The 26,542-nt window shown below is 51.2% G+C and overlaps 10 protein-coding genes across 12 annotated transcripts; 5 read left to right on the forward strand and 5 right to left on the reverse strand.

The window, feature by feature from the left end:
* The first annotated feature begins 8 nt into the window (after positions 1-8).
* On the forward strand, positions 9-1,770 carry J3458_003555 (uncharacterized protein). The gene is made up of 3 exons (XM_007808706.2): positions 9-392; positions 450-858; positions 930-1,770. The coding sequence occupies exons 1-3, from the start codon at positions 297-299 to the stop codon at positions 1,406-1,408; spliced, it is 984 nt and encodes a 327-aa protein (XP_007806897.2). The 5' UTR covers positions 9-296; the 3' UTR covers positions 1,409-1,770.
* A 356-nt stretch (positions 1,771-2,126) lies between these two features.
* J3458_003556 (uncharacterized protein) lies at positions 2,127-2,880 on the forward strand (the record flags this gene model as incomplete). Its single annotated transcript, XM_007808705.2, has 2 exons — positions 2,127-2,321; positions 2,383-2,880. 2 exons carry the CDS (start codon positions 2,127-2,129, stop codon positions 2,878-2,880), a joined length of 693 nt encoding a protein of 230 aa, XP_007806896.2.
* A 2,187-nt stretch (positions 2,881-5,067) lies between these two features.
* Positions 5,068-7,770, reverse strand: J3458_003558 (uncharacterized protein). Its single transcript, XM_066117829.1, has 3 exons — positions 7,571-7,770; positions 7,253-7,515; positions 5,068-7,102 (listed from the first exon to the last, which is right to left on the reverse strand). The coding sequence occupies exons 1-3, from the start codon at positions 7,763-7,765 to the stop codon at positions 6,490-6,492; spliced, it is 1,071 nt and encodes a 356-aa protein (XP_065977619.1). The 5' UTR covers positions 7,766-7,770; the 3' UTR covers positions 5,068-6,489.
* On the forward strand, positions 5,652-6,116 carry J3458_003557 (uncharacterized protein; the record flags this gene model as incomplete). Its single annotated transcript, XM_066117828.1, has 1 exon — positions 5,652-6,116. One exon carries the CDS (start codon positions 5,652-5,654, stop codon positions 6,114-6,116), a length of 465 nt encoding a protein of 154 aa, XP_065977620.1.
* A 96-nt stretch (positions 7,771-7,866) lies between the features above and the next one.
* TRM5 (tRNA(m(1)G37)methyltransferase) lies at positions 7,867-11,581 on the forward strand. Of its 2 annotated transcripts, XM_066117830.1 has the most exons (6): positions 7,867-7,930; positions 8,064-8,340; positions 8,428-8,529; positions 8,587-8,664; positions 8,721-9,139; positions 9,225-11,581. In XM_066117830.1, the coding sequence occupies exons 1-6, from the start codon at positions 7,925-7,927 to the stop codon at positions 9,744-9,746; spliced, it is 1,404 nt and encodes a 467-aa protein (XP_065977621.1). In that variant the 5' UTR covers positions 7,867-7,924; the 3' UTR covers positions 9,747-11,581. The 2 variants fall into 2 exon arrangements, with proteins under 2 accessions (XP_065977621.1, XP_065977622.1); XM_066117831.1 differs by having other exon boundaries at positions 7,898-8,529; positions 9,225-10,300.
* On the reverse strand, positions 10,674-11,027 carry J3458_003560 (uncharacterized protein; the record flags this gene model as incomplete). Its single annotated transcript, XM_066117832.1, has 1 exon — positions 10,674-11,027. One exon carries the CDS (start codon positions 11,025-11,027, stop codon positions 10,674-10,676), a length of 354 nt encoding a protein of 117 aa, XP_065977623.1.
* Positions 11,582-13,338: 1,757 nt separating the features above from the next.
* J3458_003561 (uncharacterized protein) lies at positions 13,339-14,174 on the reverse strand. Its single transcript, XM_066117833.1, has one exon. The coding sequence runs from the start codon at positions 14,005-14,007 to the stop codon at positions 13,591-13,593; it is 417 nt and encodes a 138-aa protein (XP_065977624.1). The 5' UTR covers positions 14,008-14,174; the 3' UTR covers positions 13,339-13,590.
* An 826-nt stretch (positions 14,175-15,000) lies between these two features.
* Positions 15,001-15,318, reverse strand: J3458_003562 (uncharacterized protein; the record flags this gene model as incomplete). Its single annotated transcript, XM_066117834.1, has 1 exon — positions 15,001-15,318. One exon carries the CDS (start codon positions 15,316-15,318, stop codon positions 15,001-15,003), a length of 318 nt encoding a protein of 105 aa, XP_065977625.1.
* Positions 15,319-17,781: 2,463 nt separating this feature from the next.
* Positions 17,782-21,452, forward strand: REG1 (protein phosphatase regulator). The gene is made up of 2 exons (XM_007808701.2): positions 17,782-19,195; positions 19,262-21,452. Exons 1-2 carry the CDS (start codon positions 18,492-18,494, stop codon positions 20,313-20,315), a joined length of 1,758 nt encoding a protein of 585 aa, XP_007806892.2. The 5' UTR covers positions 17,782-18,491; the 3' UTR covers positions 20,316-21,452.
* Positions 21,453-22,593: 1,141 nt separating this feature from the next.
* Positions 22,594-26,433, reverse strand: MSU1 (3'-5' RNA exonuclease complex component). Of its 2 annotated transcripts, XM_066117835.1 has the most exons (3): positions 26,235-26,433; positions 25,794-26,164; positions 22,594-25,733 (listed from the first exon to the last, which is right to left on the reverse strand). In XM_066117835.1, the coding sequence occupies exons 1-3, from the start codon at positions 26,358-26,360 to the stop codon at positions 23,057-23,059; spliced, it is 3,174 nt and encodes a 1,057-aa protein (XP_065977626.1). In that variant the 5' UTR covers positions 26,361-26,433; the 3' UTR covers positions 22,594-23,056. The 2 variants fall into 2 exon arrangements, with proteins under 2 accessions (XP_065977626.1, XP_007806891.2); XM_007808700.2 differs by having other exon boundaries at positions 25,794-26,433.
* Between the last annotated feature and the right edge of the window lie 109 nt (positions 26,434-26,542).

The following is a 26,542-nucleotide window of genomic DNA, read 5'->3' on the forward strand; positions in this document are numbered from 1 at the left end:
GGAAACACCAACATTTCTCGCCGCCGTCTCGCTCCATCTCTTTCCCACTGCCGTCATCACCATGCTGCCTCGTCTTCGCCACTTCGTTTATTAGCCAGCCCACCTGTTCCAATCGACCTGTGGCTTTTTTCTTCTTTCGTTTCTTTTCTTTTCTTTTCTTTTTCTGTTGTGTGCTTCTGATTTGGAGTGCTCATTCATAGCGACAACCTATCCGACGCTTCTTCTTTCTTCGAATCGATACCTTTCTTCTTTGACTAATACTTCATTTCCGGCTGACGAGCCACAATAACTTCGCAATGCCCATATCTGCCCGCGACCGCGCGGCCTACAGAGCTGATGACGCGTCGGATCACAAGTTTCTTAGTGACAAGGAGAGGGAGAGGATCATGAGGGTAGAATTTCCAGCCCTCGAGATTGATGTCTTCTGCAGTTGCTAATAGCATATTCAGGCAAATCTTCCCAACCCAAACGAGATTCCCACCGTTGCAGCTTCGAAAGCCCAATCACAGCGTCGATCACGGCTTGGCGTTCGGCGATTTCTAAAAACCCAGCTCTTTGTGCTTGTGTTTGCCATCATGCACGGCCTCTTTTCCCTATACATTCGCATGCGCCAGGCCATCCATATTGTCAGCTACCAAGTCTCTTCCGTATTGTACTACCATCACGGCACCCCGGAATACATTCGACGGGATATAATCGGTCTAGGCCGAAAGCCTACCCATCTGAGCGCCATTCTAAAAGCCGAGGAAAACCAAAGACCTAAAGCTGACCTTGATCGTCTAATTGAGGAGACTGCTGAGCTGGCAGCTTGGTGTGCTAGCGCCGAGATCCCCATGCTTTCCATTTACGAGAAGACGGGTGTGTATTGCCTTCTAAATTGGCTCTATCAATATTTGAGTAGATTACTGTGTCTAATGCGTCTAAAACAGGCATCCTGAAGAAGCACATGCCCCGAGTTTACGAAGCCGTCATGCAAAAATTCACCTTCTACTTCGCTGGCCAACAGCCAAGCCTCTTGCTCACCTCTCCACACAAGGACGCCTACTCATCTCCAGCACTAGCTGGTGACAAACACGGACACTTGAAGCTGCACCTCATCTCTGCACAAGATGGTAGGGAGTCCATTGTCGACCTTACGCGGACCTTGGCGGAAATGTCGCAGAGAGGCAAGATTTCACCACGAGACATCTCTATGGAACTGGTGGATGCAGAACTCTCCGAGGGAATCATGCCGGAGCCAGATCTTCTCATTCTGTTTAGCCCAAACGTGGAGTTGTCTGGTTACCCACCCTGGCAGATTCGTCTGACGGAAATTTTTTGCCTCCAGGATAACGAGGGATTTGGATATCAGGTGTTTCTGAAGGCTCTCCGGAAGTTTGCCAAAGCCCAAATGCGCAACGGCAAATGAGAAAAACACGGTACATAAAATCAAACGTTTGGGCACATACGTACCACAAGGGATATTTCGTTTGCTGTGAGAGAACCATGTGGCCTCTCTCTATTTGGTAAATATCTCAATCTATTAATAAATAGCTTTTAAAGAGTCAGAGTTCTCCTTGGGAGTTCTCCCTTTCTCATGAATAGTTGCTTCGTTCCCGTTATATATTGCTCGTGTCGTCATGGTGGGTTATGTGTACTTGGCCAAAGGTAGGAATCACTTCAAAGATGTAAGGGGTAGAATCAAAATTGAGAAGCGCTGAGTTGGTCGGATGATAGAACCAAACTTGGCGGGCACCATTTGACAGAACGGGAGTCTGGTGCAAGAGTTACTTTGCTCGAGATTTCTTGCTCCTGTTGGTTCCAAACTCGCACGGTTGCCTCGACGTCGAGCCGGGCTCATTTGATAATGTCTGAGGCCCCAACCCCGGCTTCTTTCTCTCTTGTTGGCTCAAAATTCTTCACCCCTACGCATACATTTTACCAACACAGCGAGTTTTATCATGAATCCGTACATATCAGACCCGATTCACATTCCCAAGACTGATCCGTATGCGGATATACCCTTCTATGGCAGATACTTTCCAAGGCCAGTTGACTTCCGGATCGATATCCAGCACGTCAATTCTAGCTCTGAAGAGTCTCTCCAATATTGGGCTACAGTCATTGGACTTTGCACAGAATCAAACATGATTTACCCGGCCGACGAAAATGAAGGTCGCGATGTTTTCGCCGTTGGTAGCATCATCGTCAAATCAAGCCACCGACACCAACATGCCAGGATCGACTACTCGTACGCCGATGCTAACGAAGTCGAGGCAATTGCTATTGCCAGGAGTGTCCTAGAGGGAGTCAGAGTGCCAGATATCTATTTTGCCGGCAAGGTATATATTTGCTCTTGAGATTGACTGCCCAAAGGGAATTATTTACTTACACTCATTTTAGATTAACGGTCGCCCAGTATTAGCCCAGGAGAGACTTCCCGGCGTATGTCTGAATGTTGCATGGCCATATCTATCCGAGGACCAAAAGAAATCTTTTAAATCACAGGCTCGGGAGATACTTGGACAATTGCACGCTATCAAGGCCCCAAGCAACCGTCAGACCCGTGACCATGTTGTTACGGATCCTAACATCCTGACAAATGGTCGTTTAAACCCCAGGGAGGCACATATCCTCTTCTCAGCCAACATTGACCAAGATATGAGCTTTATGCATAACGATTTTACGCCATCTAACTGCATCGTTAGTAATGATGGGATTGTGGGATTAATTGACTGGGAGATGGCTGGTTATTTTGGCTGGAGTACAGCTAGGGAAGTTCATGAAAGGATTAGATATCCTCAAAGAGAACATTATATCAGGGCCAAATTGAGTGAGGAGGAGCTTCAAAGTATAATGTGGTGGAATGACCTTTACGACAACTCATTGCTTCAAGCTTAAGAGATACGTATCCAACGTGTTTTGATGCAAGCCGATGCATCTAAAGGCCACAAGCTGCAGACTTTATGAGAGCAGGCCGCCCAAGTGAAGGAGACGTCTTGCAAGGACGGGGTGCGCTGGTAAAACTTTTCGACACTCGTACAGTCATAGCGAGTCACCATGTTGCGAGGGTCTCACGTCAAATCATCATCTTCATCATCAGCACCAGACAGACAGCAACGCTCTGCCATGGACCTCGCTACGAAACAGTCCTTTGTATCAGCGCTTGGCGGGGCTAGAAATGGCACAATGCGTCGGTCATCCTGGGCAGCTAGGTACCTTGACTCTGAGAGTTGCACATGTGTGCAGAAGCAATGTTCAGGAGAATGACTCGGGTCAAGCCCACTCGTGACTCGAGTACGTACGTGGCTATGTGTAAAGCCGAGGAACGGTAAATCTACATTACCCCGGTTATAAAAGAGTCTTGCCTGGCAGTCATCATACGACTTTTACAAAACTGGGCCACCCCGTTCCTGCCAAGATAAATAGATATAGTATTACGGCATATTATGCGGGAATTCATTTCCGACGCGCACGTTTATCCAAGCCACGCAACAGGAGCATACATATGTATCCCGCGGCAATGTTGAGCAGCCTCTCTGCGGCCAGCAGACTTGGCACGACCGGGGCAACAGGCTGAGCAGAATATTTTGGGGTGGAACCGGCATGGTAGAAATTTAGACTTTGTGAGTTGCCTGAGAGGCTTAGCATCGCCATCCGTACATCGAGTGCATTGGGCCAAGCGAGTGAGTGTTCCGTGGTTGCGGTCAAGAGGTGCGGCGAGCTAACATGACCAGTACAAAAGTGGCCAGACTTGAGCAAGAGCGCCAAGGACGGGACAACGAGGCTGAATTGTACAAGAGGCTGGCATTCATGCCCTTGCCATGATCCAATCACTAGTAAACCGAGTTCTGAATCCGAGATGCGCCAAAGTCTCGCCAGCCCTATTGCACCCTTGCCTAGACGTCATCGAGCCGCCAGGGTGTTGGACGCCTAGTTACGGCTTGTTTGGATGATGATGATCCGTCTCAGCCTTTACTCGAATCTGTCTTTTTCTAGGCCGACAACACCTATTTTGATGATTGATTTTGAAGCTCCTCGCTCCTATTGCCGTCCAAGCATGCGGAGCCTTGAACGAAAACATCACACACCTCTTCAATATTCGTCATTTGGCTGGGGTTAATCAATCAACCAATCAATACCGAGCAACACGCATTTCCGGGGTCCTCACGAGATTATCCTCTGCCAAGGCAACGTACACGTACCTAGCCGTAGGCATATACACCCCCCCCCGGGGAAGTAACAGTAGTCCATGGGACGGAAGAGTTAGACGCTGACAGCATCCTGTATTTTGGTACTTTTCTGGTCTGTCATGACTGAGGCTCAAGTGGCCCGACCTTCCGGGCATAACTCTGGCCTCAACGCCTCGTAAGTGACCAATAAGGACATCATTAATGCCCGTTAAGCCATGGCTGCTATCACGCCATTCGGTCTATTAATTACCTGTGATAGCATAGAATAACATTCTCATGACACTAAGCATGAAGTAGCATGGCTGAGCCGACTTGTACGCAAGCCCGGGCCCTTGGACGCATGGAGAGACTATGCGAATCCCCGTACAATGAGCGGCTGCGTCAGGAGAAATGATTGCTTGATTAAGAGCAGAGGAATGGTGGCATTATCATCACCCTGTTATTTTATCACTCGGAAAGGTTCGTTCTATTCCCACTATCAAGCACTCTCGTAGTCAGCACGTACAAAAGTCTTTCATTACCCTCTTCACTCACCAGACCTCCTCTCCTTTTACACTCACAGAGTCATAGCCCAAGGATTTTTTCTCTTATTTTTTTTTTTTAGAATGAGGTTTAAAAAAATACAATAGAACCTCCTAGGTATAGTCAAACCAAGTATGAGAGCCTACCAGCTACTTGCTTTATTAGCAGTGTCAGCGTCTGCTATTTCCCCAGACACCAAACGAGCTCTGGTTGAAGCAAGACTCGACCTCCCAGCTGGTATCACTGATGGCCTTGAAATTGGCCGACGTCATCGGCAAGACTGTCTTTGATATTATTCTCGATGCTTCTCAGCCAGTGGGCAAGCGCGGCCTAGACTCAACTCGAGATATTTTCACCGCCAGGCGCCTGCAAACCCCCCCAAGATTATATCAGCGGAGGAGGGTTCCAAGCTAAAGTCAACCGGGACCGGTAAAACGGGGGTGTTTTACCGCGGCGACTCCCGACCTCCTTCAGAAATATTTGCCTCGGGCTTCCAGCCGCAGAGCGGAAATACCAACCTGCAGCATCATCTCGAGTTTAAAGGCGACTCGGCCTTCGTGTCGCTCTCCAGATCACCCGAGTCAGCGCAAAATTACGCCTCTGGTCGTAGCGCGAACAACAGCCAAAAAGGCTATATTCATGTCATTGCGCCCAAGGACGTGCCCGAGGGTCATTGGATTCCCGGAATCTACTCCCCAGACAAGAACCCTGAAGTGAAGCGTAATCAGGAATTCGCCGTCAAGGGCTCCGTTCCAGGCTCCAGCGTCTCTCACGCGTACGAGGTGACCCGGGACAACCCGTCCGCCAGGTCTAGCAAGATCAGGAACGAAGGATACTCGCTGAGGTCGGCTGGACGGTGCGTTTTGCAGAGGAAGCGGGCCGTCGTCTGCGATCCAGCTGGGTGGGCCGAGGAACCCAAAAAGACGCCGCCGAAGCAGACAGGTCCTGGAGAGGACGATGGCAAGGGCAAGGGCAAGGGAGAGGGAGAGGGAAAGAGCGGGATCACGGGGCAAAAGACCACGGAGAGGCAAGTTCCTGCATTTCCTCACCGAGCTGGACCCCGGATTTATTCGCCCCCTTGTCGAGGCCATCCAGTCTGGCGAAATCACCGTCTCAGATATTCAACTAGCTTTCAAGCGCGCGCTCTCGGAAACCATGGAAAAGCGCTGGACAGACTTTGAAAGTGGCGAAAAAGCAGCTGAGATCCTCAAGAACATCGTCGTCGACATCTTCGCCACGGTCCGCTACGCAACGCCTCCTGGATTCTGGCAAGACGTTGCCAGGAACCTGCCTGATATTGCGAGGGAAGTCAGCAAGGCACAGACCCCGAGGAAAAGCTGGCAACTGCCAATAAGAATGTTAATGAGGTTGTTAATGTGTGGTCGTACACGCCAGTTGGCGCGCTCAACGAGAATATTATGAAGGCGGCGGCTAATGGAGCGCCCCCGGTCCAGGCTGTCGCCGTGTCCATTAACAAGCTGTGGTCATGCACCCCTCTTGGCTGGTTGATCAATCTGATTGCTCCTGTTGATTCTTGGCTAAGAAATATTAGCGTTCGCGAGGAGCTACTAACCTTGGGGCAGTAGAATATAGTGAGAGATCCGGGGCAAGTAGGCTGATGTACGGATCTGATTGATCTGACTTTGTTAGTTGAGCTATAGACTTCTAGACTTGTACATTCGCTATAGAGTGTTTTCCATTGCTTCACAGTGTTTTAGATGTAGGGTCAGCAAGGTGCCAGGTGAGAATCATTAGGCCGTCACGTTTGCCGCCGCGGCAACAAAGCGGCACTTGTCTAGCCATGTTCCCACAAGACCATCTGCCGCCTCGTCTTGTCCCATCGATACACAGGACCACTCCCGACATTGTAGTTGTAATAATTTTCCGTTCCGTCTTTGACCATGGCCCTCCGAAACGTAATGTTTATACGTCCCCCGTCGTCCTGGTTTTTGCCCTTGCGCTTGGGAACAGAGTGAAGCCAACTTGATTGCGTCCTCCCCCGCATGAGAACCATGTCGCCGCTGCCCAGCGCCAACTTGACCCCCCTGGCCTCCCCTGCGGCCGCCGACTCACCGGACCGAGGAGGCTTGTGCTTCATTAAGAAATCCCGCCGGGCACCGAGTGAAAACGACGCAATCGCCGGCTCTGCGCCGAGAAATCTCTCATCATCGCTGTGGAAGGATATACTGTCTGCCCCGGAAGCGTAGTAGTTCACGAGGCAAAAGTTGAATTTGCAATTCGTCGCCGCCTCGGTTGATTTGCGGAGGGCATCCAGACACTGCGGGATAGGACGCGGGGGGTAGCGGTCGTACCGTTTGTCGTTGGCTTTCATGGCGGACAATTTGTCCACGACGGTGCCGCCGGCATCAAAGTACGATGTGTCGTCCAGCCCGAATACCGTTGTCCATCTATCCAGGCATTTAGAGCGATATTTCCACGACGTAGTTTGTGTGTACGTTTGACACGGCCCAGCATCTACCGTAGTGTTTCAACGCCGGGGTGGGTGAAATAACTACCCGCACTGCTTGTTGGCTGCCTTTCGTACATGGGATACGTACCGGGGTGTGACGATGTGCGTTTGAAGTCCGCCGCGCTTAATGTCATACTCCACCCTGTAAAAAGGCAGCTCTGACCGCAGGAAGTCGAACATCTCCTTGCCCATGTATGCTGGGATGTATGGCTCAAAATAGAGCAAGTCCAAGTCTGGCTGGTCGTTGACGCGTTTTCCCGGGCGAGCTGGGAGGGATGCCACGTCCCGTACTATTGGGGCCGGCAGGTTGGCTATCGGGAACGGGTACGCCGAGTGCGCTGAGTGACCAGTCTGAGCCTATTTAGACATCTGTGATGATTCGTGTCGTGCGTCGTGGCAGACTTACATCCTGATCTGGCTCATTCTCCCTACGCCGTTTCGGCGCCGCCGTAAAGAACGCGTCCAGTGTCCGCTTCTGAGCCATCTCCAATAGACCTACAGAAGCACACAAGTTGAAATAACGGAAACGGCAGAGAGAAACGCGATACAGGATGTAGTGGATATAGTTTCGAATTGAAGCGTTGGATGCAAGTGGTGACATCACGCAGCCTCGCCTGAAGTGGCCCCACACTTACCCGAGACCGCGATTTTCATCAGCCTCGCTGCCTTAACCCATGTCGCTCACGACTGAGTGAGTCGTCGGAAAAAAAAAACATCATTTCGTCTGATCTCGGTCCGCCTTCTCACCACGGGGTATACCATGGAGGTACGTCAAAAGGGGGGGAAATCTCACTTTTATCTAGCTCCACGCCATATCCTCATCTCATCGCAACTTTTTTTTCGCCTTTTTTTTTACGCATGGCGCAACCATGGGACAAGATTTCTAAGTAGATGAACAGACCAAACGCTCGGAACTAGAAATGAACCTTTTCAACCCCCCTGCCGCGGCTCGAGCTGCCAAAACCCTCGACAGGGCCCTGTTCTCACGCACGCTGCCCACTGTTGCGGCGAGCGTGCGCGAGAACAAGCTCATCTCCAAGTACAGGAAGGAGTTGGGGAAGACGAGGGAGGTGCTGATGCTGGAGAAGTTTGACCCGATTGCCGCGGATCCGGACGAGGCGTTGGCGGGCCAGGGGAAGAAGTGTCTTATTCTGAGGCCGGATTTGAAAATATCAGGTATACTGTCGTTTTTTTTTTCTTGTTTGTTATTTGGTTTGTTTATGCGTTCTGGCTTGCATAGGAATGCTAACATGCTTGCGGTAGCCCCCGAAACGTGGAGTCCCGTGTTGCAGGAAGCGACCAAGATTGGGGATTTGAAGATTGTCCCGTTTGATGTGACGATTGATTATAAGCTGTGGTCGTATGGTGAGCTGCCACTTTTCTCACGTGTCAAACATGGGATGTGCAACTAATCCTGTGTAGTTGACATTATGAGGTCGATAATACCGGAGGAGCTTCAGGACGAGATCCCCGCGAGTTTTAACACCGCAGGGCACGTGGGTACGCACTACCACACTTCTGAAGTTTACTTGATCTCCATCTGACGTCTTGAACAGCGCACCTGAATTTGAGAGACCGATATCAGCCGTATAAATACGTCATTGGCCAGGTCATTCTCGACAAGAATCCTGTTATCCGGACAGTTATCAACAAGACGGACGATGTTGGCACCCAGAATGAATTCCGAACATTCAGCTACGAGGTACTGGCTGGTCCCGATGACATGCTGGTGGAGGTTAGTGAGGCCGGATGCGTCTTCAACTTTGACTACTCCAAGGTGTACTGGAACTCGAAGCTGAGTGGGGAACATGAACGGATCTGTGCCATGTTCAAGCCTGGCGAGGTAGTTGCCGATGTGATGGCTGGGATCGGACCTTTTGCCGCGCCCGCGGGGAAGAAGGGTGTTTTCGTCTGGGCAAATGATAAGAACCCGGAGAGTTACAAGTATCTCACTGAAATTGTCAAGAGGAACAAGGTGAGGGAGTTTCTCTGCCGGGCTTCGGGAGAATTCAGGAGGGGGCAAGACGCGCAAAGTCAACATGTCAACTGACACGTTATAGGTGACCGAGTTTGTCAAACCCTTCAACGAAGACGGCCACGACTTCATCAAACGAGCCGCAGACCTCGTGTTGGAAGCCTCTCAGCGCCGAGACTGCGCCGTCCTCAAACCCGTCAAGGTGTCTCGTAGCGTACCACCAGAGAAGCGGCCCGAGCCAGTTCGCGTTCCTGTGCCCCCTACCATTTCCCACTATGTCATGAACTTGCCTGCTTCTGCTCTCGAGTTCCTACATAACTTCAAAGGCTTGTACCACGGCCATGAAATGCTCTTCACGCCACACACGGACACAAAGTTGCCCTTGATCCACGCGCATTGCTTTGCCGTCAAGGCGGACGATGCGACCCCTCTTGATGATATATGCCAACGCATCTACAGCGAAATTGGTGTCCAGCTGAAGCCGGGTAGCGCGGAAGTGGAAGGAGAAGTGGCTATCCACGAGGTTCGGGATGTCGCTCCCGCAAAGAGGATGTTTTGCGCAAGTTTCCGTCTGCCTCCTGAGGTGGCTTTCTCCCCGCGGGCTTGACAAGGCAACTGAACTTTGCATGAACGTCTCCTGCGACGCTGTATCCTGTTAGTAGACCCTTCGGATAATCATAACGGGAGACAACAAAGGTGGTTCGGCAAGACCCGCCGCTCCCGAAGCAACATCCGGCGAATGGGTTGCATTCTCTTGCTCATATCGACAACCTCCTATACATCCTTGCGCGGAGGGTGGCAGCTCCCGCCACTAAGAACTGTCTCATTTGACAGCACGCCTGCCAAACCCGCCTACCCTGAATCGACAGCTTACAGTTTCCAAAGATTAGTTCCATTGATTATTCTTGCTTGTCTATGACTATATCCCGTCCTGATAAGAAGAGACGACTCTGTCGGGAAAGTGCAATATGAGAATAAACGACGACAATGTTATGCAATTCAGTCGGCGTGAGGCTTGGAGGCTTGCTGAACAGTCATAGCAACGACAAAAAGAAGGGATAATGCGGGGTATGTGTATGCATATGTGACTCGGATAACATCCAAGTCTCAATCGAGCGTGCCGAGGGTACTCTAACTAGCCATCTCTCTTTCATCCCCCCATGTTTTTTGATGCAGCTTCTGCCATTCAATGGAGAATGCCGGGAGCAGAATCGGTGTGCGTAAACGTGGCAGCAAAAGGGTGTGGTCGCGAAGCAAAATGGCTAAGCAGGGATATACACGGCCGGCCTGGCCAGAAGAGTTTATATCAACCCAATCAGACCCCGAATGGAAGCTTGACCGGTTGTGAATGCATGCGGCCAGGCCCACGGCTGCTGTGCAACACCTATCCCTTAAGTGAAAGAGCATTCGCAACTGCTTCGACAAGTGTCTCGGAAACCGTTCGTGGCTGGCAGCCATCATGTATGTTGAAGTTGAAGCATGTGGAATGAGGCGACAAAACAAACAGCATCATCATCAACCAGGCGAAATTATGCTATCGGGAACCTTTGTGAGCTGGCTCGTCGTTTGGTGCCTGCACAGAGGCGCCCCCAACCAGGCCATTCTTGCAACAACCAGGGTAGCCGTCATAAACGAGTTTGCTGCACATGGAGTGTTTCTGAGATCTAAAATGCTCTGTTCCTGATGCCAGGATTAGAACGGAACGCGGGCCTCTATTTGATTTGACGTGATGAAGCTCCTCTGGTTCCCCAGCATGGTGCTTGACGTGCAGTAAAAGGGTGATTGGCCCATCAAGGTTTTCAGAGAGGTTGCATCGTGGATTTTGCTGCTCACTGTGCTGTCGACATTCTAGCACCGGTACCGATGTGCAACAGAGACCCGGTGCCATATGCCTTTCCCTAGCTTCTATGCTGTGCCTGGTGCAATTGCATTTTCGGATTGAGCTTCTGCTGTCTTTGCACGATAGCTAGTCCAGTCCCAAGAGTAATAGACCGGTCCACGAGTCCTCAGCGTGTAATTGATCCCCGAAGGACTGGCCCACTGCGGATCTCGATGAGGCTGGACTGGATACTGGCGGAATCAAAGGGGGTGTTTTGGCAACACACGTCCCGTCAGGCGTTGAAGTAAACTCTGAATGGACTGTCGGGGTATTAATTACTAACCTTGATTTGGCTCATGAGTGGAGAAATAGTTGCCGTCCCGTTTTAATTTAGAAACAAATAAAGGCTCCGTTCTGAACCGCTAAGTGAGCATTAGAAATCGCTCTGTTGACTGTATCTTTTGTCGTAGAGTAACTAGCTGCCCGGGAAACTTCTAGCCCAGGCCAGCAATACGGCCCATCTCTCACCACCGACACCGCCTCTTGGAGTGTCGCCCAAACTTACGTTATATTACGATTCTTTATGAGTTAGCAACTTGGTGGGTTTCCTCACAGTGAACCAGTATGATTATTCAGTCTTGAGATCTCGGAGGAACCCTGTAGTTCAGTCATAATGGCATGTACGCCATTTATATGATTCAAAGACACACGAAAGTCAGCCCCCCCATCCAATAGAGCCATTGGACTGGGCTCAAGGCAGCCCAGTAAACAAGCTCCTTGGCTCTCTCTAGCTTTTTCGGTTCCGCGCCACCTTGGCCGGGAGGTGACACAATGAGGAGATACCTGTTGGCTGTTTGGTTTTGCGGCTGGCCAGTTGTGGTGCTTCATGCATTATTGCAAGGGTAATATGCATGGGTGTTGCAGAACTAGTAGATCCAAACCGACAAAATGCCACAACTTAGTGGTACAGAGTACAATCGCAGTGGTTGAGTGGGTGTACATCGGGATGATCATCTGGATGGTTGGTTACACCGTGTGCGAGGAAGTGGGGTTAAGCCTAGTTGATATCTGTTTTGTTATCAATTTATCATGTTGATAATGTTGTGAAGACGTTTTGTGCCATGAGCGAAATTTATGACGGCCAAACACCAAGATGTGACTCTTTGCTCCTCGGAGACAGACTTGACTTGATGACACACTGTCCTTCATGAGCTTTGACTTCATAATGTCAGCCGATTGCAGCGGGCATCCAGTTGCGCTCAGTACCAAAACGATATCAACAGAGACAACAGGTTTTCCCCGAGGATATCCGGGTTTGTAGTCGCCTTGTGATTAATGGAGTAAAAATAATTTGATATACAACCCCAAATTGCAGTAACTTTTGTACAGAATATTCATGCGGAAAGGCGCTTGCTAAGTTGTCCCGGGGGGTTGGCGCAGAAGTTTTTCTTGAGGGAGGCTGGCCAGCAAATCCATTGGCAAGATACTCCGTAGAAACGCAAGATCCCGCAACAGAAGTGAACAAGCCACAGGATGTAAGCCATTTCGAGGATCGACAACGGGGGCGACGCCCCATCTTCAAGCTGATTAGTTCTTATCTCAAGCGCATGCGCCGTACTCCCCAGATTCTTTTCCCCATGCTGCATGCAAGGACCTCCGAAGGCGTTTTCGAATCGCATCGAGCTAACATGATTGAGTCAATGAAGAGCTTCAGCTACCCTGTTCCTCGTATCATCTGTTGTATCCATGAATTTGGAAACTACCACCAATCATCGCCCTTGGGCCTAGCTAGACTCCAGTCGCTACGGACGGTGGCTGCAGGTCGCCCGCATCGCGTTGACAATGCCTGATGTTCCGCCGCTATGTCAACCAGTACATCTATTTCTTGATAATTGAAGCGTTGTAAACCAAATGTAAAGCAATAATAAAGCTGCACCGGTCGGAAACGTGGGCCCATAGTTGCCATAGTAGAACTATGTGTGGCCTAGCCCTCGACTTGGAGGATGAAATGACTACAGAGGGCAGTACACTGTGTGTTTAATAAAACTTGGGCTAGAACTTGCCGTGTTCTGGTACGTATTGTTTAGCTGCGCACCTTGCTTCATGTGTTGCTGACTTTGTACCGGAAGCCCTCGGGCAGATGGTGCATCAATCGAGAGACAGATATCCGGGTCGCCAAATTGGTGTATGGGAAATTGTCCTGAGCAGAAACCGTATCCTTTACCACAATGGGATTCCCGTGCATCCTAGATGCTTTTTGTTCCGAACATACGGCCATGCTGTCGAACCATGACTACGCGCAGAATGGCCATGATCAAAAAGCATGGGCGGGATAAACCGGAGCTGTGACCAGTTCATGTTTGAAGATCGACAGTCGATAGACAGCTCACCCGCGCGAGTCTGCACGATAAAGCGAGGTTAGAGACACCTACGTGCCAACTTGCCGTGCTAACAAACGAAGCTCATGATCTCGACTGCATACCCCCGACCGAGGTCGTCTGTGGCGATGCAGGGCGTTTGGTATCAGTGACAGTGATAGCTCAGACGGCCATTACAGAGGCTTGTGGTACGGTGCATACGACTCCATCGTATTCTCTGAAGGATAAGGGCTGGATTGAAGTGAAATACGCACCTACGTTGGTGGGTGAAGTTCAAGGGGCAACCATAGAGATCTCTCACCCTGTTTCTGCCAGCAAGGAAACGAGCTGTCTTCTTTGTAGCACCCAAAGGCAACTGGAAAGCCCATTACACGTTTGTGACGTTGGCCTGGCTTGGAAGTCGAGCAGCGACAACCGGAGGGGAAACAATGGCCCAGAAGATTCATCCACAAAACGTCGGACCACACAGCCACGCAAGGTCGACTATCGTAATTGATTATCCTAGGTTTGACTTGGTGGCTTCTCAAGGGCCGATACTGGGAGTTTGCTGTGCTAGTAACAGCCGTCGAAGACACGGACAAAGCCAGGTCTCCATAAAATAACCCGCACAAAACAACCACGGCCTGATACTGCGCCGGCGATGGCTCATCGCTCATCCGTACTTGCATCATTCAGGGCTTGTCGGTCCGGTAAGATCAGCGTAGTGTTCGCTTGCACGGCATTACCAACATGAAAACGTGCCTAGAGGCGATCAATTTGAGGCATCGGTTTTCGATTGCTTGACACAACAAGGGCAGGCTCCGCCTCTAGGAATGCCGAGCGACGGGAAATTGTTGGCTGGATGGCTTTTTTGCGTCGAAAGATACCGAGTACACCCCACGACACAGGCCACACAATTGTCGAGAGTTTCGGGTCGGCGGACCACCCTCTCCTCCCGGCCGGTGATATCGCGACTGGACCGTGAATTGACGAATCGGAATGTGGTCAGGTCACTCCACACTACGATCAGAATTTGACTCTGATTGACAGCGGCCCAGCCAGGTTTTTGGCCACTTGAAGGTCCTGTTTCTGCAGTTCCGTCGGTCGAAGCGTCTCAAAGAAATTTCTTTCACTGTGAAGCTCCACACCCTTCGCCGTGAGCCGCGAGGTCCACAAGCTCATTCTGGCTCACTGGGCGACCAACGAACGGTTCGAGATTCCAATTGTGGATTCCCTTTGAAGGGCTGAGCAGTTGGGGTTTTGAATTTCGCCGAGAACGCGAGTAAGCAATGCATTGATGAATTCTGAATCTGTGTCTAACGTGCGATACGGTAGAGAAGAATGGAGTGTAGCGAGAGACGACCATTGAAGCGGTTCCAAACGAAAGGAGAAGTAAATTTGGGGAAAGAATGCCCAAGCTTTGCGCTTCATAGACTAACTACTAGGTACCAAGTACCTAGTGCCAGTCATAACCCCGCAAACCATTACTCCAGAGGCAGGGCCTGCCCCTCCAGAGGAGTTTCCACTTTCAACCCGACAGGTCTGCGGAGTACGAAGCCATCGCACAAAATACAACTTTAACTGTTCTGGTGTCATTCATCCGCTAGATAACGTTACTTGGGCTTTTGAAAGCGCCTGTATGAAAGGTGACCTTCAACATCCGGCTAACAGCGTTGCTGCAGGCCTCACATTATTCCCTCTACCCGAATTATCTTCCTCGCAGATTCAATGCCCCGAGTCTTTGCCACCTCACCGTACCCTCCCGGTACATTTTCTTCCCTTTCGGTCATGGAATATGCCTCAATGCGCCAAGCTGTTATGAGATGGGCGCAAAATTTTCTAGGCCCCTTTCTATGTTTTTTCTTTTTTTTCTGGGCCACTCCGTCTCGACCTTGGGGTGTTTCTAGTTCGTCGAGAGGATAGCTGTGGTTGATTATGCCCGTCAAACCTCGACCTGTCAAACGGCCAGAAAGGGTCCAGCCACCAGGTAATCTCAGTTTCATTGGATCGCTTCATTCTGCTCATGTATGTATAGGATACAGCCATCGAAGGTAGAGTCTCTGTAGGGCATGGTGCTCCGTGATTGGCAGATTTTGGCAGCCGGCGGAGTGTTTCGTGTTATCAAAAGCGACAGAGAACCGCAGGTGACTGAACACTCCTGCACAACTTAGTTGCTAGTACTCCGTACGGAGTACTGTGGCTAATAAGTGCTAGGCGTCGCACAATCGCATCGGTGTCCACAGCCAACTTCGAGGCGGGTGTAGAACTACGCGGAGTTATGGAATTGTTGCATCGAGGACACCTTGCTATCCAGATTCGGGCCTCTAGGGAGACGCCAAAGACATGCTAAAGTTATTGCATGGAGAAGAACTCAGATAACAAGATTCCATCATCAAGCACACCATCAACCCAACGTATGCACTGTCGCCACCACCAGAGATAAGCTAGTCTCATACCAGCCACTGGGCAACCCCGTGGCTCACCCATCCCGTCCATCCTGAATTGATCCCCTGTGGTCCCCAGTGCACCCCTGTGCACCCCTGTCGAGTCTCACTACTCCGTACCAGTGGCCGACAACCTCGTGGTACCCCTCGCTTGGCCCCTGTTAGTCCCACGATGTTTGTATTGGCCAACATTAGTTGATGGTGTTATACAAGGTGCTAGAAGCACCACGTCAAGACAAGACAGCAAGGCACCGTACGACAAGGAACCCGTGATCTGACAGCATCGGCAGGACTGCATTGTGGGGATTTAGGAAGCTCATCTTGCAGACACAGTACAGAGTAGCCTGTGTACAAAGGAAGCATCCAAGCAGAACGTGTGTATCTTGCGGACGCTGTACCCAACAACATGGCTTGGACTGGGTTGGGCTTGGGGAAAGGAGTGAAATGTGTCTGGAAGCTGAAAGTCAAGCTACTCCTGTTTCCCTCCAAGAATTACGCCTCGAATTAGCTTATCAAGGCTAGTTTGTTGTTCCGATACCTTTGCTCCCGGCCAAGTCGAGGACAATCTGGGTGGTAGAGATGGTATAGGATACTCCATTGCGCGTGATGGAGAAGATCCATTGATGGCTTGATGACGGGCGTAAGCTCACCCCGCTGCGCAGAATCAAGTTAAGAAGACTGGGTATTTTGTATTTTTTTTCTCCGAATCTGGATGGAGACATTTTGGCGTCTTCCTCTCTCCACAGATGGCTGAGATTTGGTCGCCGGAGCCTGCCCTTGAGAGGTGCCAAGTGCAATCGCGGATGAGATGATCCTCGCCGAAGAGGGCAGGTTTAAGAGAGGTTAGAAGAAACCCTGCAACGCGGGGGCATACCCGGGCATTATTTGTACGACAAATTCCGTACATGGGATGGAAGGCAGGGCTCGCTGGAAGTTTGGCAGTTTGGGTCGGTGCGATGACAAGATGACTGCAATCGTGATGCCGGGTCTCGACTGGCCTGCGCGGCTGCATGCCGAACCCGGAAACCCATGTCTCGATGCCTCCTCCATGGTGTAGTTACATGTATGGAGTACTCCGTAGTGGTAGCGGTATTGGTAAAATTAGTGTCGAGGTGCAGTCCAAGCGGCGATCTGCTGCTGAACTGGCTACCCGCTTTTGAGTTGAAAGGCAACTACCTAGGTACCTAGGTACCTAGTAGTTGGCCAAGCGCAGGGAGTCGGACGGATGAGGGACCAGAGACTGTCTGAAATGTGTCATGGAGGAGCGTGTGCGTGGGCGCGTGGTTCGGTGTGTGTGGGAGTCTGGCTATCTAAGATGTTGTTGCTTTGTCGTCTCGATGGACTGACTGGCTTGCTTTGGACTGCATGCAATCGGCAGCCTCGATGTCGAATTCGAGTTTTGGGGTAGTTGGGCCAAGTACCCGGGCACTTGTGTACAGGAACTTTAGAACCTAGGGAGCCGCGGGCGTGGAACTGGGTACTGGCACTTTGAACACCAGCGTTCTCGTCTTCGAGGGTCACTATGAGTAGAAGGTGGGAACTGGCATATTTAATCTGGCTGGGAGCATCTGGACGCGCAAAGGGGCAAACCCCAAAACTCCATTGCCCCCTGGGCCTAGACCAACGCGCTGAGACCAGACCCCGTAGTACTTTGCGACGGAGTGCTGAGAGTGACGGGGAGTAAGTACTCGGCCGTCATGTACCCTGTACGGCGGTCGCTCCGAGTCCGTGGGGATGCAAGCGTGTCACTGGTTCGAGGCGGCATTGCAATGCCCATTCAAGCCATGGCAAGCCATTCTTGCCAATCCAATGCCCTGAAGTCGGCGTCGTTTTCGTCCCACTTGGATCGATGACAAGCCCCTCGAGAAATAACACTGCGAACCTTGGGAACTCGACCCCAGGCTTGTCTCATAAGTCACCAACTCCCCATCCTCATGTTCCTTTGACTCTTTTGCCTTGAACGCTCTGCTTTTCCTCTCGACCTATTTACCTTCGGCCACTCGGGCACACTCTCTCACTCACATCCTCATCCTCATTCACTCACCCACTCACTCACCCACTCTCACCTCACCCCGACGTCGTCTTGGCTGTTTGGCCCAACTAGGCTGGCCCTTTGCCGGCGCGTCCCCACGGATACGGGCCAAGACAGGGTACCGGGCTTTCAGCCTTTTGCTCCCGGTGCTGCGCAGGCTCGCGCCATCGGCCATTCCATTCAGACCATCGATGGTCGACTTCAAACTCTGCACTCTGCACCCTCGCACCCTCCTCCTCGTCCGCCATTGGGTCACTCGCTCACCGCATCACCACTCGCACACTGGCGCACACGATTGAATCCGCCTTCTGCGCGCCAGCCGGCCGCTCCATATCCCCCGCCCGTTTTCGCCGTTGCCTGCTCCCGTAGCAGCAGCTGTTGCATTGTGGGCGTGCGCCGCCATCTGCCGTCTCTTATCAGCAAGGATTGTGTTCTGCATTCGACGTTGGACCGCTTCTGCAGCCCACCCCCAACGTTATCTCCAGACAACGCTGACTGCAGCAAACGCCTTCGCTTTGCCGTCCAACTACATACGAACACTTCCAGATTGGGACCTGCACCGTCGAACCACATTCGGGATCTGGACTATTTCACTCGTCGTCGGCGGCATCCATGACTTGCTGATCTCTCCGCAAACCAAGTCCTGTGCGGCGTCTCTCTTGCGTCTGCAGCCCGCCAGACACAGCTGCCTCTTATCACAATGGCCGCTGTCCTCTCCTCCGAGGAGAGCAGCTACTTCTCGTCGTCGTCGCTGCGTCGCTCACAATCGCAGACGAATTTAGGGCACACCTCGTCGTCGTTTCGGTCAACGCCCACGCCGCAAATATCCGCTCCCTTCAACCCGCCATCCAAAGGCTATACCGATTCCGACCTTTCCTCAGCGCCCTCTTCTCCCCCCGCCATCCAAGCCGAATCCACAGACGTCTCTTTCTCCTCAACTCCTGCGAGCAACCTGTCAATATCTTCCGACTTTGACGAGACCTTGGGGATCGACGAGAGCCCGGAAGACCAATTCAGCCTACCTCTGCTATCGCAAGAAAAGTTCTTTCTGCAGCCCCATTTCCAGCACGATGACAATCTGGAACCGCCCCCGAGCCCAAGAACGGGTGATTCATACACAGTCTCTCCCACCGAGCCCGAGGTTTCCGTTGCCACATCGGGTCCGGACACACCGGACGTGACCGAACATGCTGAAGATGACACGGCAGTGTCAAACAGGCCGTCCCGGCAAGTGGACTACCTGTCCCATGATTGGAAAGAGGAAGACATCTGGTCATCTTGGAGGTACATCATCTCCAAAAGAGGCGAATTCGCCAACAGTGCCAGATTGGAAAACGCTTCTTGGAGGACTTGGATGAAGGCTAGGAACAATCTCAAGACAATCTCACCCGAGGAGCTGAATTGGTGTGTTTTAATTCCCCCTCACCTTCCCCAGGTTGTTTCTGCGCGCTAAACAGCGGCGTACTACAGGCTCAAAGATTGTGATGTTACTTGGCTTTATGGGCCTCTGCAGTGCGGTCCCAAGAATGTGAACCCAACGGGCACAGAACCGTCAAGCGTGACTCTATCAAAAACGGACTCACTTGTCAACCTGAACAAGAAGCCTATCCTCAAGAAGAGGAGCATGTCTGAAGTCATGCTGCAAAGGTCTCTTGTATCTGCATCTTTGTTGAAACAGGCTACAGCGGCAGTCCAAGCTCAGGAAACCCGAGGTGTGTTGAAGTATGGCACAGACAAGTCCAACGCGGAGTACTACGTTGCCTACCCTCTTTCTGTCCGAAGAGGAAGTCAATGTACCAGCAGCTCCATTGCAGCCTCCACAGACTCGTCAAATATGTCCTCTCCTTTCCCCGAGCGAAAACACATTCATTTTAATGAACAGGTAGAGCAGTGTATCGCTATCGATGTCAAGGACGATGAGGAGGAGGACTATGCCCATGGTGTTTGCGAAGACAGCGACTCCGACGATGGTGGCGTCATGATGAAGCGAGTCAAACCTAAGAAGCGTGCCGCTTTATCCAAGAAGCGGAATAAGAAGCCTACCAATGCCGAAGGCAAGATCATTGCCAAACTGCCATCGACTACGCTCAAATATCGAGCCGACACTCCAGAACCGCGAGAAACCGCCATGAAGCATAGCACCGGCGTCTACCGGAGCCCGTTGATGTCACCCTCGTCTTCTCAGGAAACCCTTCGACCCGCGAAGCAGTCATCAAGGTTCTTCTTTGGAGAGGAAGACGATGATGATGACGATGATGGCTTTAGTGACGCAACCTTGGCTGCTAGCTCGGGCTGGCGATCTCCACCTGGGGGTGCAGTCGGCTGTAGCATTCACCAGTCGTCGTCTTCGGGGAGTCTGACTGACGAGCCAGCTGGCATGCGTCGCACGGCCTCGGGTATGTTCATGCCTTGTGAGGAAGGAGAGGCCTCGAACGGCGATGGCCTCTTAGGCCGGGTTATCGACACTGTCAACACGGCGCGGGACATTGCGCATGTGATTTGGAATGTTGGGTGGAGGAAATGAGGAAAAAGAACATTTTGCAGTCTGACGATGTCTACCGGAACCGATGGCATCTGAGAAACGGGCAAATCAAGCACGACTAGCTATCCTTGTTGGTCCAAGACCACTGATCCCTAAACAAACGAACTTTAAACCGATACCCCTTGAAAGCCTCTGCGATGGTTCCAACTATTTTTTTAATTACTCGAAAAAGCCATGTCTGGTGGCCAGGCCTGCTCCCACCACTCATCAAGTTATCTCCGTCGCCTTCCTTCCCTGCAGATGCTACTGGCTGACTCCTTAAGTTGGACTGTGGTCAGCGCAGGGAATATGAAGCTTATGGCGTCTGGCACGAGGGGACGGGCATTAACACTCTATGGATGACCACTAGACACGTTCCCGCTTTGCCGAGGCGACTCGGCCTCACGTTACGCTGATAATGACGACTAATACGTTTCTGCTTATTTTCTGGCTACAAGAACATTTTTACACGATTCTTTGTTGATACGACTTGTTTTCATTAGACATTATTCTTCTGTCCCTTCTCAACACAGCTTCATTCTGGATTTCTATTTCTTTATTGCACCGCTACTATTCGTCTCTCCTTGGATCCACTAGATGAATCATATGGGCTAGCAAACAAACATGTGCAAAAAAGGGGGGAAAAGACAAAACTCGGGTTCATGGATCAAGACCGGGTTCAACAGCACTGGCCGGCGTATTCTTTTGTTATTTGGTTTTTTGGTGCTTTTCGTGTATCTGGCAAGAGACGAGAGGCTTTGTCTTTTTTTTGGACATGGCCATCATTCCTTTTTTTTTCCTTCTTCCTTTTCTCGTTCTTTCTTTTCCCCTACTGCGTGGATCGGGGGTCATGGCGAGGGCATGTATGAAAAGGACGCATTGTTTTGGTGATTTGTTTGGGGGCGTGAGGCATCATGGACGGCGAAAAATATAGGATGAGGTGTAAATTAGTGCATCTACGTTTGAAGCGAATTCAATGCGTGCCATGAAGAACAGGCCGGTGCGTTGGAAGATGACGTAGTGTCGGCACATCGCCGCGAGTGATGATTGGAGTCTGCTTCCACCAGGCAGACGCTTGTTGCAAGAATGTGCCGAATGAATGGACTGGCTTGTTCTCAAGGGTGTGAATCACAGTGTGTGTGTATCCCGAGACCATTGTACCTAGAAGTAGGTTCAAGGTTGGGTTTTGCTTGCTGTGTCTCAAGATTTGTAGCTGGCCTCCATCAGGTCCAGTGAGAAGACACGCACGGTAGGCGTAACCACGTCTCAGCACCCAATACGACAAGGCATCAATGAGGGGTTCAAGCAAGCAAGCAAAAGACCAAACAAAGCCCCCTTGTGACGTTTTGTGGCACCGCACACAACCCAACAATATTCATCGGGGGTACGGAGTAGTGGTCTCGTGAACAACCCTTTTAGTCTCGGCAGGGCGGTGCAGCGTGCTCATTGGGTGCGCGGGCTGTTTGCGTTGGGGACCAAGTGGGAAAAAAAGGGAAACCTGGGGTACGCAGTAGATGTACAAAGGGTCGGCCGCTGGTGTAACCCTTTGGTGGCGGTGGGTGGACATGGACGACTTGGAAGGCATCGTGAGCCGACGAGCATCGCAGCCATTTGTCTGGGGTATTGTGGAGAATGCATACCACCCGACCATTGCTCGCCTACCTGACCTGACCCCGACCATTGTAATTGACCTGACCTGACCACTGGTCTTACCTAATTCGTCATTCATATCCCTTGGCTAACCCTGATACTTAACCCTAACCCTAATACCTAACTTAACTAACCCTAACCGCTAAACTCCTGGGGGGATATCCACTATAAGCTCCACTATAACCCCACTATATTTTACCCAAAATAGTAATAGCAATGGTCAGGTCAGGTCAGTTACAATGGTCGGGTCAGGTCAGGTAGGCGAGCAATGGTCGGGTCATCTACACTCTCGGTCTACCTGTGGGGTTCTGCTGGGGCCGGACTGTGCGGGGAGGAAGGGGGGGTGGGAAAGTGCCGGCCGAGGTGGTGCTTTGCAGGGAGGCAGGCGAGGTTCAGACATGGCGCAGGCCGAGGTGGGAGGCGTGAGCCTTCTTCCCTTGGAGCTGCCCTTCTTGGCTTGTCCCTCGTCGAGGGCTCGTTCATGGAGGACGAAGCGCCCTGCTGCAACCCTGGCCAGGGCATTGGCACGTCAAGACTGGACTTGGGTGATGCAGCAGGCGGGCCTGGTCGAGAGAAACAGCCGCGTACACCATGGCCACATGGCGGGTTACAAAGGACACAAGATCACGCATTTTTTGACGTAGAATACAGTTGGATTTTACGACAGCTACCATGGGCCAGTTTTAGTGCCCACCGCATGTTATACAATGTATCATGACTGTCATTAGTGTACAGTGAGGACAGAATGCCCGATAATCCAAAGTCTGTGAATAATAATAAAACTACAAGGCTCTTTGTCTAGTCCCGGACAGTTGCGTTGGGAATATCCCTATAAAGACAACAAGGGCAGCGACGGTAGAGAGAGGCGATATAGGGCTGTGAAGTAAGATGAGTGCGGTACGTGTACATTCGCCTTGGTGGTAACGTTGCCTGGGTATCAGTACCCTGAGCAATAGGTTTTTCCGTTACCATTTCTAAACGGAGTGAATCTTGTTTGGCATTGGCAGTCAGACCAGTACTGCCATGAGGACATGACATCGAGAGATGCCAACGTGGCACATCAGGCTGTATGTATAGCCTCAGTTGATGCTGATTTATACGGAGCTAATGCGAGCGTTGGTTTCCCTTACAATCCCAGCTACTGAAGTACTGCTAGAGTCAAGAGGATGCTGGCTGCCGAGGTATCTCAGTGCTTTAACCAAAATTTGTCTCGAGTGCACATTTACGTCTGCCAGCTCGACTTCAAACTCATCGCCAACGCGAACGTCTTTGACGAGGCGGCAGCCGTTCAACCCAGAAACGTCCATGGTGGCGCTCAGGTCGAACATATCCAAGTGGCCTAGTACCCCCTGACGCCAGCGTGAGCTAACTGTGAAGCGAAGCGTGCGTGGCGCCTTGTCTTCGAAGCGCCACGCTCGGACGAGCGCAATAAGAATCCAGTCTAATGTGCCGCGTGACACTGTCTTGGCCATTTTTTCGCGCATTTGCAGAAGTGGGAGTGTGTTGCTTAGCGACGTAGTCGTGAATGGGAGAATGCCATCCAACACGTCAGTTGTTGCATCAATTCGTCGCTGCATCTTCCTTTCGAATGCTAGCGCTGCGTGTATTTGCCAGTGCACAAGAAGATCTGAGAATCGGCGTAGCGGTGACGTTGCCTTGGTGTACATGTCTAGTCCTAGAAGGAAATATGGTCCAGGTTCCGATGAAAGTTGGATTCCTCCCGTCAACCTTGATAGCTCTTGCCGATGAGTGGCTGATGGCTCGATGCCTTGGTAGATCAAAGGATAAATCTCTTTTGTCGCAAAGTTGAATGCTCCCTCGAAATTTTCTGCTGACTTGGCATCCTTACGATATGGAATCGGGATGCCGCGGTCGGAACACCATCGTGCCGCAACTTCTCCTGCGAGAACCATCGTGTTGGACACAACAGAACAACCCGTAGAGCTTTCGGTGCCGACTTTAATGTACGGGTCTGGCGGGAATAAAGTAGCCCCCTGGATAGCCCCAACTTCCGGTATTGCATCGTGAAAAGACACTTGAACCGATGGTCGTGGGAAAAAGTATGGCCATGCCCCTTTGGATAACCTTTTTTGTTTCATTGATTCGGCAAGGCGATAAAGAGTCAGGATGTCCTCCTTGCTTTTTGCGTCCAAGTCTTGCACAGCTGTCATATTGCGCTCAGGGGTTGCTGTTGTAGCGTCCGGGGGTGTTCCGACTTCAAAGCTGTAGCCTGTAACGGCCGGTGGTGTCTGCTCTCCGCAGAACTCGGCTACATCTTCAGGATCCAGATATGTGACTTCTTCTAATGTGCTGGGTTCAACTTGATAGTCAAGAACATCACCGGCTTCATTGACTTTTGCGCTAAAGGTCAATGCGGGACAGCCAGTTTGAAGTGAATACTGTTTGACCAAGCTCTCTGACTTGTAGTCCTTGGCATCATCCTCTCCCAGCTCTGATGGCAGCATTGCCTGGAAGTGGCCCGGGAGGTAGATGTTCTCCGGAATCAGTTCCATGAACCTCCCCAATTCCGAGTTGGGTTGAATGCCCGAGGCAGGGTCTGCCGCGTGCACGTGAATCCAGAATTCGCCAGGCTGATCAGTATGCTCCAGTGAAACACCATCATCGATGATCATTGTGGATGGTGCATCGATGCAAAATATTGGCGACCCGGCTCGCAGCTTTCTGCTACCTTCTGCAATATCAGGTCGTGTAGACTTGAGCAGGTCTTTGGGTTTGGGACGACTAATCCCACCGCCTCTGGCAATGGTGGTTCCTGGAAAACGAACCCTGTACCGGGAGGGGATTTCCCATGGCGCTATAACCCCAATTTCCTGAAGAAAGGTCCAAGCAGTACTCTGATCGAGGGTGGCATCATCATAGAGCCTTAGTGACCGAAGAATGAGTGCACCATATGAATGAAATCGGGATCCGGCGCCGAACAGATCGTAGCTTGCCCACCACTCCAGGAATAAAATGACGTCTTTACTAACAGAGAACCAGTCCACCTTGGGTAACGTCACGCTGGGTGATGTTTTTAATATACCATGGGGAGTCCATTCCCGGGTCTGACGGCTGTATGAAACAGCCTCTCTTGCTTGGATGATGAATCTTCCCAGAGCGACCTCCTCCAATTCACTGTCTTTGAGTGGCCGCATTTTCTTCGCACTCGAGTCTGTGTATTCGCGTACCCAAGCTGCAATTTTCGTGATGACTTGTGCGTGGTTTTGGGGAAACACCTCGAATAAGTGGTCGCGCCGGTGACAGTCTGCCGAAGGGCTCAATGGACTGAATGCAATATCATTGCGAGACAATGCCGTATGTACAGCGTACAAGGCCGGAGGGGGGAAGCCATCTTCCCCTTTCAAATTTCCCGGGAGCAGCATGTCTGCGATTTCGAACAGGCTGAGATACCTGACATCTCGCGCGCTAGAAAGCAGCTCACGAGCACCGTCGAGCTTGGTCATATTCCCTTGATAAATCATCTCGGAAGACGCCCTAAATTCTGTCATTTTACTAATGAGGCCAACTCCGTCTTCTCTCGATGGCCCCTTCTCATTGTTGCGTAACTCATCAAAGTCCTCAGGAGTACCGTCCTTGGGAATCTTGGCCAATACGGATTCCAATTCTTGAGGCGTGACGAAATTGGAAACACTAAAGAGTGACGAAAACCCCATACTTGTAACCCATTTCCCATTGGCCGCATAAAAGTGATTCCTATCACCATAGTAGCCAAGGTATATAGCGAACACGGGAACTCGAGAACCCTGTTGTCTAACAAACTCATGAGACCAAAAAATTTTGGAACAGGAAGAGGGTCAACTCAAAACTTACCTCAGCTCTACCAAATCCCCTGGACTCCTCGCGTCAGAAGCTACAATAGATGCCTCTGCGTCATCGTTTGTAGGTTCGTCTTTGCCTGTATCAGTGATGTTTCGAGTGGTCGATCGCAACCGGTCAAGTTCGGACGACCCCGTTGACTGTGTTCGGCTGACATTGTTGGCGATGCTTCCATGAATGAAGGCCTCCGGCGGCATAGCTCTCGTGCCTATATGTTCATTTTCTACCGTCCATCGTCGAAGGCGTTCGCGTATCGGTAGGTTGTCTATAGCTTCAGTATCTGCAGCCCTGCAGAATCCATCATTCAGCGGGTCGGGAATATGGGATTTCCCATGGGGGGTTGAGCTCTGCGTTGTAGCCCATTTCTACAGATGCGAGAGATGCGTAAGTGCTGTGCGGGAAACATGTTCATTTGAATATCCGTTGAGTACTAACTCTATGTGACGCTTGATAATGGGCATTTGCGTGTCCCGTCAGAACAGAAAGCGTTCCCCTCGTAGAAAGGGCACGGCGAGCCAGACAGTTCCAACACACGTATGACCGTCTCGAGTGCCGTAGCATGGCGCCAGCTGGTTGAGTTGGATGTTGGGAAAAAAAGTATCGTGTCGCGTCCAAACAGGAACACAAATTTGTCTGGTTGGTGGTTTTGGATTGACTTAGTGTCTGACCCCACATTGAGGACTTAGGGCAGGAGGCATGGGACAACAAAGCACGCAGCTAGTGCTAATCGAGTCAGGTACTTT

This window comes from Metarhizium acridum (genome assembly GCF_019434415.1).
Source record: "Metarhizium acridum strain ARSEF 324 chromosome Unknown scaffold_13, whole genome shotgun sequence".
NCBI lineage: Eukaryota > Fungi > Ascomycota > Sordariomycetes > Hypocreales > Clavicipitaceae > Metarhizium > Metarhizium acridum.